The following is a 19,462-nucleotide window of genomic DNA, read 5'->3' on the forward strand; positions in this document are numbered from 1 at the left end:
GTGAGGAGATAGCTGTAAACCATTGATATGGACATTATCTTGGCAATATAATATGCTGACTTATTATTAGGAAAGATCATTTTTACTGGTGAAAATCACCTTTCATTTAAGTCCACATGAAAACCAATGATAGAAGAATTCCCTGGGAGTCTATAAAATCAAGGCATCTTTATTAGACTCTAAAACATTGACCTAAAACTGTTCTGGAGATATTTTTTTTAAATTCTAGCTGACCTGGAAATTTTGTCTCCTTTGAAAGAATGATGAAGTCTGATAAATAAATTATTATTATTATCATCATCATGATCATCATCAATAATAGCTAAGAATTTGAGTTACTCCCAAATTGAAAGTCAAAGAATATGAAAAGAAAGTTTTTAGAAGAAGAAATGAAAGCTATCTATAGTCATTTGAAAAAATACTCTAAGTTACTATTGAGTAGAGAAATAAAAATTGAAACAACTAGAGTCCATCCCACACTTAATCAGATTGGATAATATACAGAAAAGGAAAATGACAAATATTGGAGGGGATGTGAAAAATTGGGACACTGATGCACTGTTGGTAGGAATGTGAATTGATCCATTTACTTTGGAGAGCATTCTGGAGAAAAAGGACTATTTAGTAATATCACTGCTAGGTGTGTATGCCAAAGAGATCAAAGGAAAAAGAAAAGGAACTATATGTGTAAAATATTTAAATTACCTCTTTTTTTGTACTGGAAAAGAAGTGAAAATTGAGGGGATATCCATCAGTTGGAGAATAGTATATGATTGTGATGAAGTACTATTGTGCTATAAGAAATGACAAACAGGATGGTTTCCAAAAAATCTCTGAAGACTCATATGAATTAATGTAAAGTGAGCAGATCCAGGAAAACATTCTACACAGTAATGGCAATAATATACAATGATCACCTGTGAATGACTTAGCCAGTATTAGCAATAAAATGATCCAAGATAATTTTGAAGACAATTATCAAACTGATGATGAAGAATAATATCTACCTCCTGACAAAGAACTGATAGAGACTAAATACAGATGAAAATATGCTTTTATCTTTTTTTGACTTTATTTTTCTTTTCTTTTTGGTTTATGTTCTCAACATATCTAGTATGAAAATGTTTTGTATGACATTAGGTATTTAATCTGAATCATGTCGTTTGCCTTCTCAAGGAGGGAAAGAATCTGGAACTCAATTAGATTATGAGACTGTTCCTATGCAATACAATTGAGACTTGCTTGGAAAAATGGACATTTCCTCAAAAGTATGGTTATTATCTATTATTCTAGAAGTGTGGTGTCATGATGAATTAAAACCAAATCTAGATAGCTCATAAAAGACCATGAAGCAGTTGCTACTCCCATACACCCATGTGATACTTAAATTCATTGGTGATGCTACTATTTCCTAAATGACATGAGATCTCCCTTCTGAAAATTTTCTAGGTTAATTTTTTTCACAGCAAAAGACTCATAATATAAAACATACATATTGAGGATCCTTTTCATTTTTGGGAAATCAGAATGTCTTCCAGAGGATTCCATTTACAGATTCTATTTTATTGTTACAGTGGTTTGAAGCAATTTATTTCAAGATGCCATGTGGAGGGTCGAACGTGTGATACTTTTCACAGTATAATAACAAATGTGCAATTTTTTTTATTTGGAAGCACTGGACATTATTTGAATTCTGCTATTAAAGCTCCATATTCACTATAATAGTTTTCTCTTTAGAATTGAGGACCTTGATATTTGCTTAAGTGGTAACCTATTACATTATTCATATACAGCAGTGAAAAGGAAACAACCTGATTCTTCATCTCCATTGGGGTTTTCTTCATTCCTAGGTATATGTCATGTATGAATACTTCCCCTATACTCCTATCAACTATTCCATGCAAAATGGGAAAATAATGAGTATCTTTAAAATGACTGTACAACATGGGCTTTATTTCTGTGTCATTTCCAAATCCAAACTACCCAGAATAACCTTTTCACATACCTCAGTTTGCTCAATGTTTCTTCACTGAAACTGTAAGTTAACATGTAATGAAAACTACATTTCAATCTTAGATTTTCATGCTACATTGTTCTTTAATGAAGAGGTTGCATCACCAATCATAATAATTTAAGAAAAAGGCCATTTTATTTCCCCCAAGCTCATACACATACTTCTTTCATAATTATGAACTTAAAAAACCCGTCTTGGATGTAAAAATGTGAGTTGGAATTTGTAAACACTTTGGTATACCTGAAAAACTGGAAGGAAAATGTCACATACTGGAAAAATCATTGCCTTAAATCATCAAAATGGGGGAAAAGCATGTTAAAGGATGGGGAAAAGGCAGGAGGATGTTTATGACCTCAGTTATTAAAGATTTATAAAGTCAAAGTGCTCCTTATATAATTGAGTTGCCTTGTTTTATATTGTATGTCTATGTCTAACGAGGAGCAGTAACTATGAAGCAAATAACCTCATAAAACAGTCGACGTCATTGGTGTTAGCAATTAGCGGGATCTTAGCAAAATGGGTTTCACTTGTTTTTGTTTTTGTTTTTTTGTTTTTCCTGAGAAGTCATTGATATTTAATGGAAATTTTCTTCATATGATTTTTTTCAAATAAAATAAGGCAGTAAGAGATTATCACTAAGGTTATCTTTTTGCTTAGAATGAGGCTTGTTCTCTGTTTGAGGTCTCAATGGATCAATATTTCTGTTTAGTCAAAAACAGAATAGTGCGAAGAGGCAGCCTCAAGTTGCTATTCCCCACTGCTTGTGTGCTGGCGGTCTCCTGATTTTCCATTATAGCTTCTTCACAGTTAGTGATGGAAAACTGGATTTTGTATACCCAAACGGTGTTACCATTGTAGACCCAGTTAAACCATCCATGGTCATCTTTTCTTTTTCTTCTTTTCTCTCTTGGTCTTCTCGGAATTCATATGGCTCTTTTGCTTGGCCACAGTGTCAGACACTGCTGACAACATTATAAATCAAGTTCCCATGGTTTGATAGAAGTGGAATTTAAAAACATCAAAACCAATCTTCTCCATCATCCCTTAGTCGAAAAGGTGGCATGGATTCCAAGAGATCTGGGAGAGATCACCAATGCCCAACTATAAAACACTTGGTTCTTCTGAGAATTTTGTGCTTTTAAAAAAATTAAATGTCAATTTTATTTGCATTTTGTATCTCACAGCATCAGTTGTCTTTTTCCCTAGTCCATTTGATCATTGTCTCTGGTGAGCGATACAAGAATATCAGTTTGGCATATAAGTCTTCCTCTAGTTCCAGTTCCCCTGTCTCTCTTACTAAGAAAATGTCGGTGCACAATTTCAAAATTCTATCTACATTTGGAAGCTCTTCAAACATTATAGAGTGAGAGATCCCACTGAAGAATTCACGAACAAACTTCCCAATTACAAGGACAACGGAAGCATACAGTCCCATAATGCTGTGAAAAGAATAAGAGAAATTGATCAAAATAAATGAAACGGGAGATGGACATATAATTATATTATTGAATGATGAGAATAGCAGATAAAATAAAAATATCTCAAAAGATTAAAATTCTAACTCCATTGCATTTTATACTTTAAAGAGAACATAGTTCAGGTTACAGAGACCAGTAAAACTATGAAGAACTTGATGTCATTTATAGTATGGACAATGAGTACATCCATCCATCTATCTATCTATCTATCTATCTATCTATCTATTTGTCTGTCTGTCTATTTATTACTTTTCCACTCTGGGTGTAGGTGCTTTCATTAATAATTTCAAAATAGAAGTTTGTGTCTGGGGAAACTGTGGTCCTCTTTTTAAATCAATGGGAGTAGTTATGGCATGAAATTGGGTTTGACTGAAGATTGGAGTAGAGTAAAGTGTGAAGGGTAGAAAAGTTGTAAACAGCATAGGGGGAACTAGAAGCTATAGTTACATGCTATTTAAATAATTTGTCAAATTTGGTACTTTCAATTCCCAAATCAGAAATTAGTGAAATATGAGTTAAACCAGTTGAATATATATGTATGTGTATTGACAGCTAATGGTCCAAGGGTAGAAGACTGGGCCTACAATCAAGAAAACTCAATTTCCTGAATTTAAAGCCAGCTTCAGAACTTAATTAGTTGTGTGATCCTGGACAAGTCACTTAACTTTGTCTTATCTGTCAAATGAAATGAAAAAGGAAATGGCAAATCACTCTAGTATCTTGCCAACAAAACTTCTGATAGGGTCATGAAAAATCAGACATGATTGAAAAAGGACTGAACATATGAATATTGATGGTGTCATATAACAAATATAATATACATCAAATATTTATGCTGACAACAAATTTATGCTGCCTTAATTTTTCAAAATTTATACTGTACATATTGGCATCATAGACTAAGGTAGTAGTTAGACCTAGGTAATGAATTATAGGACAAAACTGATTATAATTGCTTTGCACTTTATATTCTAGAAGATGTGCTGAAGGGAAGAGGTAAAATCCATAAACATTTTTATAAATTTAAATACAATGTAGTTTAGTAGAAAGACCAGGGTGAGAGGCTTGGGTTATACTCCTGGCTATGTAACTGACTCAGTGTTTGACCACTGGTAAAATCTCTCTATGCTTCAGCCTCTTAATCTATAAAGTAAGGAGGTTGTATTTCTTGGACTCTGAAGTCCCTCATAACTCTATGATTTTATAACTATGAAAATTTAATATTTCTATTATCTAAACTTAAATATTAAGAAGGAAGAGATTTAGATTTTTAAGAGTAAAATTATCTCTTACCCATAACCAGCAAGAAATCCAAGACTGGGAGGGCTAACTTTGTCATTGAATACCACCAACTCCAAACCTTGATTATTTTTATTATGTAACTTGTTTCCAAGCTGGTTGAGAACCCACCACTCGTTCTCAGTTATACTGTTGTTGTCTCGGGACAAAATGATGGTTATATCTTTAAAATTATTATCTGCAAAAGAAAAAGAATACAATTAAGATAATATAAGAATCTCATAAATTTGGCATAGATCAGTAAGTTTTAAATAATCCTATTCAGTTCACTACCAAAAAAATCAAAACTAACAACCACCAGAAATCATCAAGGACCAGGCATTAATGTGACAGATATTGTTGATGCAAAGATATTTATGATAAATATCTTATTCTTAAAGATTGAGAATGGATTAAAACTAACTCTAGTTAAAGTAACAGTGATAAATGCAGAAGAGAAATGATGAAAAATGTTGTGATAAAATTGAAAAAAAAGAGATTACTTCCTATGGGCAGATGATCAGAGATGTTTTCATGGAAGAATTATGTACCTGAATTAGCCCTTAAAGGTAGAAGATGGAGTTTAGGGGATGACCAATCAATTTGTTATATGAAAGGGAAATAGCATGAAAAAAGTCATAGAGAGCCGCTATCAGTAAGAAATTGAGAGAAATCATACTCTTTAAATGCTGAATAAAGGAAAAAGTGATATAAAGCTGGAAAAGTACATAAAAGTTAGATTGTAGAGAACCTTGAAAGCTGAGACCATACATCTATATTTTATTCAGTAGGGAAAAGGGAGTCACTGATGGTTTTTGAGTAGAAGAATGATGTGAACAGAGCACTACATTAGGAAGATTAGGTAGCAAAATAATACGTAGAATAGAGAGGAATAAAATGCAGGCAGAGAGGAGTTAAGACTTTCAGTAGTCTAAATGAGAGATAATGAGGGCCTGAACAAGAGCGGTTGCAGTAGGAATAGAAATGAGAAGATGGATGTGAAAACTATAGTGCTATTAAAATCCTATAATTAATTGTCCTTATCAATAGTACTTAACAAATGTTCAGAATTATTCCTGTGTAGTATGATCTTTTGACTCATCACTATCTGATCATCTTCTTCTCTGTACCTTCCATATTGTTAATGTAATAAATATGTCAAAGGAAGAATTGATAAAACTGAATGAAGGTGATAGGAGAAGTAAGACAATCCTGAATTTTTGTGAGAGAAAGCATAGATCATTTTTAGTTGATGTTGTCACAGATGGCTTCAGGAAGGAAGGAGTATTTGAGTTTGACCTTGAAAGGTGAAATTTCAACATATAACATAAGAGAAGATGGCATTTCAGTTATCCTTCAATTCTATTTTCTGGGGCCAAGTAAAACTAGCATAATCTCTATTTCACATTATGACCTTTCAAAAATATTCAGATAATTATTACATACTTTCCCTTACCCCAAAGCTTCTCTTTCCCAGGGTAAATATCCCCAATTCTTTTCTCTTTGTTGCTTTGTTTGTTTGCTTCTTACTCCTTTCCTTCCTTCCCTCTCTCCCTCCTTTTCTCTCTCCCTTTCTCCTCTTTTTCTTTCTTTCTTCTTCCTTCCCTCTTTCCCTCCCTTCTTTCCTTTCTCCTCCCTCCCTCTCCCCCATCCCTTTCTCTCTCTCTCTCTCTCTCTCCCTCCATCTTGTTTTCTTCTTTCTCTTTCTTCTTCCTTCCTTTCTTAACTGGGCTTAAGTGACTTGCCCAGAGTAGCACGGCAAATGTCTGAGGCCAATTTTGAACACGTCCTCCTGATTTTAGGACCACTAGGATTCTATCCCTTGTTCCACCTGTTTGCTCCAATATCCCTAATTCTTTTGAACAATTCCTTTATAATATGGTCTTTTGACCGATCATATCTTCTTTTGAGTATTCTTCATATTGTCAACATAATAAATATTTCAAAGTAAGACTTGATAGGACTGAATGGAAGTGATAAAAAAGGTAAGACAAAACTGAATTTTGAGTTTTTTGGGAAAAGATAAAGGCTTTGTGCCTCATGACAGATAAATGAAAATTACTGGGAAATAGAGGCAAGAGAAACAAGAACATTTTAAGTGCCAAAGCTGTAAAATGAGTACCATATTGTTACAACTTGTGAAAATATCACATGATCCTTACCTTTTAAAAGCTGCTTTATGGGTTTTGTATTGGCATCACTAGGAGCTTTGAGGTAATATGGATATATTCCTTTTATAGTCCTATACAAAAAAAAATGAGTTCATGTTTAGCTTTTATTTTACCAAAAGGAGACTAGCCAGAAAATGAAAGTGGTTCACACTCTATAGAAACCATCATTAATAGATTTATATTCCAGTAGGATTCTATAGAAGTGAACTGCTTCATCAGCTTCTGAGTGTTACTAAGCCAACTAATTCCAGGCAGAAATTCAAATAAGCTGTGTAGATAAGATAATTTTAAAAGTTCAAATGCAAATAGAAATACGATTCTTTCCTATATCTTTGGTACTGGATGGGATAGGTGACTTATGATCCTGACTAACAAGACAATAGGGATGTGGCCTAGATCATTGTAAAACAAAATAGGAACAAGGGTCATGAAGCTGTATATAAAGTTCCCTAGAGGCCACATTTTTACTTAGTTTAAAAATATAATTTAATCTATGTTTTATTGTGTTTATATTTGTTTTGTCAAATATTTTCTAATTACATTTTAATCTGGTTTGGTCTGCACTGAAAGCATTTCCCTCACCTCTGACCTATTTGACCCTTTTGATCATTTAAACCTTTCATGCTCCCTGCAGAAACAGTCTAAATTCTAATGTAAACTTAGAAGCTTTGTACAAATGAATCAAAAATTACAATTGATGCTCTTCATTTAATTAGTAAGCATTTCTAAGGAATGTATCATTGTGACCCCATTCTTAAAATATTTATAATAGATGAGGGGAAAAAAAAAAACCCTTTTCGAGCAAGAGAGAGATGATGGTATCCTAAGATCAACAGGCAAGGAATCTGGTCTGCTTCGATTTGAAATTGTGAATGAATTTTATTTTATTTCCTCCCTGACCACAGTTGAGTCCATATAAATAAACATGTAATTGCATGCATGCATGTATAACTATACATATATACATGTTTATAAATATATACACATATTCACATACATACACATCTTTTTCAAAAATGCATTACTAAGAAAAGTGTTCTTACGCTGGTGTCACTGTGGTTTTGTTGTCAGACATCATATCTGCAATAGATTTTCTGGTGTCATTCTCAAGTTTAAAAGAAATCTTATCTGATGCTATTTCTGCTTTTGCACCCAGACTGAGGTTTCTATGAAAAAAAAAAACAACAAATTAAAAGTCAGGATAAATATCAACTAACCTTGCAGACAATTAAAAAAAAACACCACCAACTTATACTTATCAATCTCTATTCAGGTCATCAAATTTTCATGGTACTCTGTCATATTTGCCTGGCTATCTTTCTCTTTTAACCTTTCTCTCTTTCACTAAATTAAAAACAAATAAACAAACAAAAATTTAAGTGGGTCACAACACATTCAGAGTAGTGTCCAGATGAGGAAAATAATATTGCGTAATTGTGTTCTTCCTTCAAATTTTCTTTTAGTTCAGTTAGAATGAGGATAGTTAGATAGAGGATTTTTTAGGAAAAAATTATCTTAAATCCAACAATTTTTATAAGGTAGATTTTAAAAATTAGTTAATAAAAATACCTTTGTTTTCCTTCTGGGTCAACTCAAAGACATGTCTGATTAGAAGAGTAGATGGGCTGGATATGCTGCCATAATAAGAGAGAACAGATGTAGCTTGAGGGCTACTTGGGTGTCTTTAAGGTACAGGTCACCCAACTATAAGTCATGAAAGCAAGGACATGGCATCTTGCATTTTCCTCAGAAGAAGAATTGTGTATTATCTACAGTAGGTATTTAGTATCTGTTTATTTAGTTAATTATCAAGGTTGTGAGAGAACATATATATATTCTTAAAAACAAACAAACAAACAAACAAAAAACAAGATGAAAGAGCAAGGTGGGACCATCAACATTTGGGATCTTCCAGTGAATACTGGAATGCTCCACCAGGAACTGAGAAAATCAGTTCCTGATCTTTGCCCAAACTTTAATTACTTTGAATGCTTCACACCTAAATCAAAGCTAAAAAGCAGGTGTAGAAATAAGATAGGGTTTAATTCCCAATTTTAAAATGAAATAGGGTTTAATTCCTAATTTTAAAATGGAAAGTGTCATGTTTGAAAGCACAGCAGGGGCATTTCCTTTCATCTTTTTGCCATGGTAAATTAAGAGTGGTTTGCAAAGATCATGGAACATGGATACACTGACCATTTGACCAGTTGTAACATGAGATGAGAAGGATCATCCTATGCCATCCATGTAAATTGTCACAAAATTTCAGTCGCATAAAAATGTTGCTACTACCCTTCTGCTTATTCCTCCCATTGTAGATATGTGTGTGTGTTTGGGGGAGGGTGTATGGGCCACTGGATTTGGTTATGAAGTAAGCCCTGATTCTTATTTTAATAACACCATAATTTATAGAAGAATTCTGCCCCCCTTTCCTTTTTTCTTCCTAGTTGTAAAGCCAGGCCACAGCTTCAAAGAGAAAAAGAACGGATAACTAACAAGATTAAGCTTGCATATGGACAGGGATAATGGGGGATGTTGGAGTAAAAAGATATGATAGTCTCACCCTCTCTAGTGCTATGTATTGTGTAATTATCACCTGGTGAGCAATTATGATTGATAAAATAAGAAGCTATCATCCCATACCTTTCTTTTAACACGTAAACTTCAGAAAAAGCTATGTACACTTCTCATATACAACCCCCCCCCCTTTCTCTCCTACTTTCTCTCTTAACCTCTTGCAATCTAGTGTTCCATTTCACTGAAAGTACTCTCTTCAAGGTTACCAAGGATGTCTTAATTGCTATTTCCTAATAGTTTTTTTCAGTCTTCATTCTGAAGACTATGACATTGTTGACTATTTCCTTTTCATGGCTATTTCCTCCTTTCTCAGGATTAGCAACATATCCATTCTGGTACTTTTCTGTCTGACCCTTCCTTCTTGGTATCTAACAGGATCATTATGTATGCTCCATCTCCTAATTATGAATATCTCCCAACACTCTATCCTGGATTCTATACTCTACTATTTCTTCATCTCATCTTGTGGTTTTTCACTTCATATCTAGTTCTTTGAAGATGACTCAAATCTATGTATCTCTTTTCTGGGTTTTTAGGACTTTCATGGTTTTCTTTTTCCTTAATTTACTACTCCTTAGTTTCTTTTTTTGATATATCATTCATGTCACATCCACTGATTGTAGGTATTTTTCAAAATTCTGTCTTGGAATTCTCTCTCTCCTTCATTTCTGTTTCTCTCTATTTCATCATGATCTCATCAGTTCCATGACTTAAATTATCTTCTGGATGAAATTAGCAAATTTATGTATCCATTCTTTATCTCTCAATCTTCAGTTCTAAAATCACCAGCTGCCAATTAGATTTTTTTTCCTAACTGAATGTTTCACAGGCAAGTCAAATCTAACATGTTAAAAAAAAAAAACCTCATTATTTTTCCCCTACTGTGCAAAACTGGGTGTCTTCTAAACTTCTCTATTACTTATGTTAGATGTTAGATATACAAAGAAAACCTGAGAAATAGTTCTTTCTTTCGAGGAGCTTTTCCTCTATTGCCAATTATTTTAGGATGGATTAGTTTAGTTTCATGCTTAGCTTTTTTGCACTGTCATTTCCCCTCTAGTATTCTTCATAATGTTATAAGGTGATATTGCTTATAATATTTTACTCTCTTTCTTTATAATATTCTCATATGACTTTAAGTTCTAAAACTATGTTGTCCTAAGTTGCCATATGTTTCTGCTAATATGTGTGTTTCTGAGTATCCTTAGCTTCCTCATTGTAGTGACTGCTTTATAATCTCTACATTTCTGGAAGCAATGATGCTAGTTCATATTGATGACTTTTCTTTATACTATCCCCATTTTTGACTTTATAGCTTTGTTGAGTAGGGCAGGCTAAAGCCATAATAATTATATAACACAACTTTTTTTTATTTTCATAATTTCTTTTCGTTTTTGGTTGATTTTTCTCTTTGTTCTAACTAGTTGATCATCACAACTATTATGGGAATGATTCAATTGGCAAGCAGTCACCTCTTGTCTTTCCTTGTCTTTCATTAAGTAATCAATTTCCTTTTTATGATGTTGTTTAATACTCTTTTTGTTCAGCACCTTTTAATATTATTTTTGAAGAAAATATTCAAACTATATTGGTACAAGAAGTTTATAAGCCAGCCTCTTTTGTTTTCTAATTCTGAACCATGTTTTCTAACATTCTTTGTCATCTTCTAGTAAGCTTGTTTTTGCACTAAAAGTCATAATAACTAAGTTATATGTTCATATAGACTGGAAGATTTTAACAAGTTATTCACAGAATTTCTCTAATTCTTCATTTTGTTCAATAAATAATGACACTAAATTGTGATTATCTTCAAGACTGTCTTTTGTGTATGCTTATCATGAACATTGTGAAAATGACAAACTATTCTATGAAATCATGATTGTTGTAAGGTATTTGATGAAACCAACTCTGCTAATTCTTTTATTTGTATCTACATGGAGAAATTGAGTAACTCACTCATTAGCTGCTATTTATTTAATCTTCTAGCTTTAACAACAGTATTGACAATATTGTTTAACAATATGCCAGTGTTGAACTGGTTCAGTTCTAAAAATATGTAACTCAGCAACTAGACCAGGACTTCACTTCATAGATTAATATTTATAGACATTTTTACTCTTCCCTTTTTTCTACTACTTTGTCTCTGCAGACATGGGAGGAACTATGCAAGACTAAGGATCATCTTTTAATTTTCTTTCTCTTACGTATTGTCAAAGCTAAAGAATTTATTGCTTAATGCTTAGCATACTAGTTGCAGAGCTCCTTTATACTTTTAAAGGCTGTTTTTCAGATAACAATTTTTGTCTGTCCTTAGCACAATGCTTGAAGCCTATCCAAAACAAATTCTTTAGAAATTGCTTTTGAGTTAGAAAGGGCCTCAGATTAGATGCCCAATTTTGTTTTCTATGTCCTTACATCTTCACCTTGAATGCTTAATACACTATGACAACAATGGCATATCTTTCTTTTGTATTTATCACTCCATACTCTAAATCATTATTAAAATATTCAAGTCATGTACTCTTTAAAAATTTGTTTATTGACTTTCCAGATTTGCCTAGCTGAGGGAATGGAGAACTATCTCCAGTAGTTTTGATCTACTGGACCCAGATGGCTCCAGTGGAGAAAATCATCTAGTGACTTTATGACAAAATTTTTTTTTTGACAATTATACGTACTGTATTCTCTCTCCCCTCATACATTTAGGGGAAAAAAATGAGAGTTATGTTTCGTTCATGTAGTTTCATTCCTCTTCCTTTCTCTCAACTACAGCTTCTTCTTTGTTTTGAGACAATTGAAGCTTCTAGCAAACTTCTCTAGGGAATCTACTTTCTACTAGCCAAAACAGAAAAAAAATTAAATCAAGAAGCTTCCAAATGCTCATCAGTGACTAAGGTAAGGAGTGGAAAGGTTTAAGTCAACATTTTCTCCTTTAGTCATGTCACTTAGATATCTAGCTATTTCTAATATCACTTTCTATTTGTTTTTCCCTCCTATCTCCCTTGGACTATTGACCTAGAATTTCTAGGGCTGCTAATTATGGAGAGAGCTGAGCTGAAACTGCATTATCTAACTAAAAAGTCCTTTCTGTGGATTAAAGATGCTTAAAACACTGAACCTGAAACTTGAAAGAAAAATAGAATATACTTTTAATTCATTTTGTAAGATGTCTCCCATATTTTGTCTTTCTCATGTTCATAAACTCATATTTAGTATTTCTATGACATGGCACTTTTCAAGAATCCAATGAAAAATATCTAATGGAAAGAAGAACAGTCAAAAAGCCTAGATAACAAATTTGTTACTAATGTTTTTCTAATTCTAGGTCAGAGGTTCTAAACTTTTTTTGTATCATGGTTTTCTTTGACTAGTTGGTGAAGCCTGTGGAAATTTTTTCATAATGATGTTTTTAAGCATAAACCAAAACATGTTGGATTATTAAAAAAAATTACACTGAAATAGTTATCAAAATAAAACAAAGAAATGAAGTTTATAGACCTTATTAATGCTCTGCAAGACTCTCTCTTATAAAGTATGGATTTCAATCTTAAAAAATGAGTAAGAGTTGCTGAGACAGATGGTGGATTATGATCCAGATGTTAACACATTTCTCCTCCTCCTCCCATATCCCACCCCCCCTCCATCTTTGCCCCATGAAAGAAAAGGGGGAAATTAGGAAAGGAAATGTAGTAACTACCTCTGAATACTCCATGAAAAAACAAGAGAGAAGCTATTATTAAAATCCTTGAGTTCTTTTATCATTTTCAGCTTACTGGGAGGGCTGATGGTCCACAAAGAATTTGAATTTCCTTCCAGTTCTACTACTGTTATGTCTTCTCTTTGATAATTTTCCAGAAATTGCATAGCATTCTGTAAATAAAATTAGATAGAACATTTAACTATCCAAAGTATATGGAAAACAACCTTTCTCTGAATGCTTTTGAATATAATTTTGACAGTTTCTTAAGAAAATGTATAGTATAACAGTATGATTGACTCCATAATCATTAATATGGCAGTTATTCACTATTTATTTTTGGACTCCCAGTCCCACTATACTCCACATCTCTTTAATGATATGTTAAGGTTTTTTTTTTCAGTTTTTCTGGAATCAATATCCCTCAAATCCTGTCTCTCCTTTATTCTCATTGTTTTGGATAAGGCCAAACTAGGGAGGATTTAATTTGAAGCTAGTATAAAAGTCCTTAGATTATAAAATTGGCAATTTTTTTTTATTGTTTAGCAAATGGCCCCAAATAAAATGTCCAGTTTTATCAAAGTTTAGACCTCAAAGGACACAAAAGTACCCCCCACCTACCTTGTTGGGGAAAAAATTTTATGTTCATTTAGAAAAGTTATCTATCCCAATTATTTCATCTTCATAACTGCAGACATGGAAGAAACTATGTAACACTAAGGACCACTTGTTAATTTTCTGGCTAAAGACTGAGGAGGCCTGCCATATACTCTATAATTGGGAAACTGGGTACTGATGTAGTTGTCATTAATCAAAGCCCAAACCAAATATACTCATTGGAGGAATAGTTAATTTCCCCAGATTCCTGTCATCATTAAAATAGACCTTGTTTCACTTTGCAATTGTGAATCATTCTTGGGTAGTCAATTTTTATATTCACTGGAATCTGAATCCCAGCCCATATCACCTTGTCCATTAGGCTAGCTCAGAAAACAGAGCTTATCTAGAGTGTTTCTTCACTTTTTTGACCATGAGCTTTCTTATAGCTCATAGCAGTTCTTTATGTCACTAACTACCTCATGGTATTGTCCAGTTAGCAAATACAATTGCCTTTTAGAACACTGTTCTTTTACCATTTTGTTCCATTGCCCTCCTGTGAATGTAAATTCTTTGAGGGCAGGAAACTGTCTCAAATTTGAATCTGTATCTTTAGCACTTAACATGGTACCTGACACATAGGAGGCACAAGCAATAAATATTTGGCGATTTAAACAGTATAAACTTGGATCATTATCCATAACATAGGTTTGACATCTAATTCTATAAGACTGCTCATCAAAACCTCCTATTTTATCCCTGTTCTGTCCCCTTAGCATTTCCACCTCAAGTCTTTGATAACATTGAAAAATATTAATTCCCTTTAAGGTCACTTAGATATTGGAATTTTTAATGGAAAATTTATATATATATATATATGTATATATATATATATATATATATATATATATATATATATGCATTTACTTACAGTATTTGTTGAATAATTCTTTAGAAATGATCTAAACAAAGCTGGCTCCATAAGTTTCAATTGGCTCTGTTGAGCACTCATTGTGAAAATAGGCTAGAAGACAGAAAAGGATATGAAGTTGTTAGCTTCTACTTACTCTATATTCTGGTAATATGAAAAGAAAAGCAATCAAGTTTCCTGACATCTCTGGGACTATTCATTTGATTAAACATTTCAGGTATTTTTAAAAGGGATTTCTTTACTCTCATGGGTCTCAAACTCTTTGGAGTCACAAATCTGGCCATGGGTACTTATTAGCTGAGTGACCCTGTATAAGTTACTTACGCTCTCTCTGCCTCAGTTTCATCATCTGTAAAATGGAGATTATAATAACACCCTGTTTCTAAGGGCTGTTGTGAAGATTATAAGGAATAATAATTGAAAGTACTTAGTATAATGTCTAATACATAGTAGATGTTAAACGCTTATTCTTTTCCTCTTTCCTTCTCATCCCAGTACAGTCTGAATTCTATCCAACTCTTCTCAGCTCATTTTGCATGAAGTATATTTAATCTCAATAAACATGCACAATGAATCCACAGAAGTAATAAAATGTATTTAAATTTGTTTTGTATATTTCTTATTTACTGGAAATATGCAGTGAATATTCAAATAATGTTCATGCTCACTGGGATGCAGCTGTAGTGACAAGCCAAAGTTAAATATGATAACAGAGGTATGAAATAAACACCTCACAGTCCTTGACTTAGTTCTTGGGTAAAGAATGAATTAGACCCAATACCCCAGGGTAAAATTAAGAAGAACAATATGAAACAGAAGTTCAGGATAAAGTTGTTATTACTCTTAAACTGGACAGTTACCTGATACCCTCCTAGAGTTATCTTGACAGAAACATCGAGGGGCTGATTGATGACCCCAGCAACTGACTTGATCAGAGACATGAAAAGGAGGGGGAACCAGACAATACAAATCAGTAGGACAATGATCATGCCTCCCATGCCATACTTTACAACCTTTTTTTTCTTCTGTCCTCGAGGCTGGGGGTATCTCTGTAAGAAAAACAGATTAACAAGGTAAATGTTCCACCAGTTGTGACAAGCAACGCTTGTAAAACATAATCATGTTGGAATTAGCACTGCTCTTTAAAACAGATCCCCAAATTCTAATGCTGCTGGCAAAAACTATTTTATATGTTTTTGTTTGATAATAATGGGTCCATAGAGAGGTAGAATGTGCAAAACTTTCTGGTATGTGAAGCTTCTTATGGCAGGACAGATAACTCTACCTCAGGTAGATGAATATCCAGAAATGTTCTCCTTTATTCCCTCCTCGCATACATATTTTTAATTTTTAAACTATGGATTTACAAGCATCAATTCTATTTCTTTTCATAGAGCAAAATGAAAGTACAAGATATCCATGCTGTTTAACATGAATGCAAATGTAGTTCTTTATTAAATTAAGCTATCTGTTCATAAAGCCCAAGAGTATGGTGAATGAGGGCCTTTGTCCAGAATCTTATGCTTTAAGATAACTGAACCATGATTCTGGTAGGCAATCAGTAGGAGAAAAGATTTTCCAGTTATTTGAGCCTAATCAACCCTGAAGTTAAAAAGAATAATGATGATGATACCAATGATGATAATAACTACGACTATAACTATTACTACTAGGTGGTGGTGGTAGTAATAGTAGTAGTAGTAGTAATAGTAGTAGTAGCAGCAGCAGCAGCAGCAATAGGACTAGTAATAATAGTAGTAGTACTAGTACTAGTACAAGTAGTAGCAATAGCAGCAGCAGCAGCAGCAGCAGCAGCAGTGACAGCAGTGGCAACCAGATGAAGGTAGAATGCTGAACTGGAAGTCAAGAAGATCATTGTTCAAATCTGACCTAAGATATTTACTATCTGTGTGATTCTGTGCAAGTCACTTAATGTGTTTGCCTTATCCACTGGAGAAGGATATGGAAAACCAGTCCTGTATCTTTGCCAAGAGAACCTCATGGATTGTATGGTCCATGGGGTTATGAAGAATCATACATGACTGAAAAACCCAGCAACAAAAACAATTACAAACAGTAGTAGCATTATAGTTAGTTATTAATGCTATGTCCTTTTATTCTTACAGAAACCCTGGTAGATTGGTGCTAGTATTATCATTCTTTTACAGATGGGAAGGTTGTTGTTGTTTTCCTTTTGTTCTTGAGGGCCATGACATTAAGAAAAAGATGTCAAGACTGGCAAGTGAATGGACTTAAAGGACAAATGGGAAAACAAAGACTGATTGCCTAGGATCTAGGCTCTAGTCTACATTTAGGAGAGCTCTGAGGAAGAATTTGAATTTAGGTCTTTCTGACTCTAATACTATACACCATTCATTTGTCCTAATGGAACAAAATGATAATAGTTGGTATCTCTCCATTGTGTTAAAGTTTTTAAAGAATTTTCCTAATAGACTAATGATATCCAATGAGCAGTTCCATATATAACCTTTATGTACATACTCAGTCTATCTATTCATTCATCCTTATCTCATACTTCCTACTCACTCTTATGTATTGGACTACTCTTTATCTTTCACTATTTCTGTTCCTGTCTTTGTACCCTTATTCATGGCACTTCCCCTAGCTAGAATAGATTGCTCCCATCTCTGTCTATAAATTCATTACTTAGAGATTCAACTTAGTGGATGCAGACATGTCTTTCTTCATATTTCTTTATAAATCATTTGGATATTTATAATAATCAAAATGAATTATTTGCTTAAAGTCATGTAAAAAGAATATTATTGTTATGTACAGAATAATTACCTTTAGCATGGAGGAGTGAAGAAAAAAAAAGAAATGTGTATAACTTTAATATATATATATATACATATATATAATTAAAAGAAATATCAAGTTGTATACAATAGATTTGCTGATTCATTGCAATCATCTTTTTTCTTATACTGTCTTACATAAATGTATTTTATAAATTAAAAAAATAAAAATTATTTCATTATTTTTAGAGTTTTGTGCACAAACATTGCTAGAAAGATATTGTCTTTTTTTCTCCAGTTAAAATATAAACTCCTTGAGAATATCTGTGTTGTATACATTTTTATATCCCCAGTGTCTAACAAAGATTCTACTTGAAACTAGTGGGTATTTACAGTGTTTGTTGAATGAGCTAATTCAAGGTAGTAATTCAATTTTGCTGAAATATAGAGTGAGAAGAGAGTAATGTAAAATAAGTGTTAGCACTTAGTTGTGGAAATTTTTGGCAAACTGCAAAACTCTTTATGTTTGATTATGTCCAAAGGAGATGGAAGTCAACTAAGCTAATATAAATTTTAACTGTCAGGGTTATGAAAGGTTATGAATTTTGTTTGAGATTTTAAAGGTCAGTCTTTTTTTTTTTTTGGTCTTTCACACTACTTATGTGGACTCTGACTCTTGTGCATAAATTGGAGCTGTAAGTATGCAAGCTGCTAAGGTGGTGCTGGAAATTTAGCTGGCAGGGATGATGGAGACACACGCCAGACACCTGCAGAAAATGTTAGACAGTACTCAAGTATGTTGTGAGGAGCAGTTAACTAGCTTAGATGTCTTGGGGTAGATTCACCTTACTAATGGCTAGAAGTTGGGAATAGTTATTTTGGAAAATGGAAGTAGAGAACTTTTGTCTGGCTTGCTAATCAGGAGCTGGATAACAGTGAAATTGCCTCCTACTCTAAGGAGTTTGAAAGTGAATTTCTAAGAATTCCTTTAAAAATTATACTAGTATGTCCAGTAAATACTGAGCAAAAATGGGTATGTGGGGATTGGCAAGAAAGAACAGATTAAGATTTTAGTAATCGTCTTGTTTCTTGAAAGTTTTAAAGTCAATTTTGTTAATATTGTTTTCTCTAGTAATTTCCCAGTCTAGATTCAATCTAATTTATGTTAAGTGTTTGAAAATTTCTAATAATAATATAATTTAACCGATTTATGCTTTTTCTCATTTCATTGTGCTTCTAATTTATGTGAACAGAAAAGGCACATGCATTCATGTACAAATATAAATGTATATATAAATATTAGAATATATTAAATAAATATATAAAAGTATTAAATTATATTAATATATTAATAAAGTTTAAAACTAATTTTAAATTATATATATAAAATAAAATTAATTAAATTTAATAAAACAAACTAATTAAATAGATTATTAAAATTTATAAATATTTAAATATGTAAACTACAAGACATATATATATATATAAATATTATATATATATATATACAAACACACACATAAAATGTTCTATATCTATGGAGGAAGTTCTTGTTAAGGAAGTTCTACTACGAGTCATTTAAATAGAAAGAGTGGTCAAATAGACTTGGAATATAGTTTAAAATAGGAAGAGCCTTTGATCTGGTATCAGAGCAACTCATATGAATCCTAGTTCTCCTACTCTGTATGACCTTGGCAAAGCCATTTAACATGTATGGATTCGGTTCCTCTATCTATAAAATGAGTACATGGGATTAAATGATGTCTAGGTTTCTTTTACCTCTTTGTTTTATGATCCAATTCAATAACAGTAGTACTTTAGTTAGGATTCATACTTTGGGTACAAGTTGTACTAGATGATCTAGGAGATTCCTTCAACTTTTCTATGAAATATACAATTGCAAGCTTTTAGGAATCTGGTCAATTTTGTACTATTAAAATAAAATTAAGGTGATAATTCA

The 19,462-nt window shown here is 32.8% G+C and overlaps 1 protein-coding gene across 1 annotated transcript in view; it reads right to left on the bottom strand.

Annotated features, from left to right (window-relative positions):
* Positions 1-2,077: 2,077 nt before the first annotated feature.
* PIEZO2 (piezo type mechanosensitive ion channel component 2) overlaps positions 2,078-19,462 on the bottom strand; it is a 271,682-nt gene continuing 254,297 nt past the window's right edge. Inside the window, exons 43-49 of the mRNA XM_051973830.1 lie at positions 15,604-15,792; positions 14,744-14,836; positions 13,216-13,388; positions 7,985-8,107; positions 6,933-7,012; positions 4,786-4,969; positions 2,078-3,453 (exon numbers count right to left, since the gene is read on the bottom strand). Of these exons, the coding sequence (XP_051829790.1) occupies positions 3,201-3,453; positions 4,786-4,969; positions 6,933-7,012; positions 7,985-8,107; positions 13,216-13,388; positions 14,744-14,836; positions 15,604-15,792 (1,095 nt within the window). The 3' untranslated portion in view covers positions 2,078-3,200. The remainder of the gene's footprint in view (positions 3,454-4,785; positions 4,970-6,932; positions 7,013-7,984; positions 8,108-13,215; positions 13,389-14,743; positions 14,837-15,603; positions 15,793-19,462) is intronic.

Source organism: Antechinus flavipes, chromosome 1, assembly GCF_016432865.1.
Source record: "Antechinus flavipes isolate AdamAnt ecotype Samford, QLD, Australia chromosome 1, AdamAnt_v2, whole genome shotgun sequence".
In the NCBI taxonomy this organism is placed as follows: domain Eukaryota; kingdom Metazoa; phylum Chordata; class Mammalia; order Dasyuromorphia; family Dasyuridae; genus Antechinus; species Antechinus flavipes.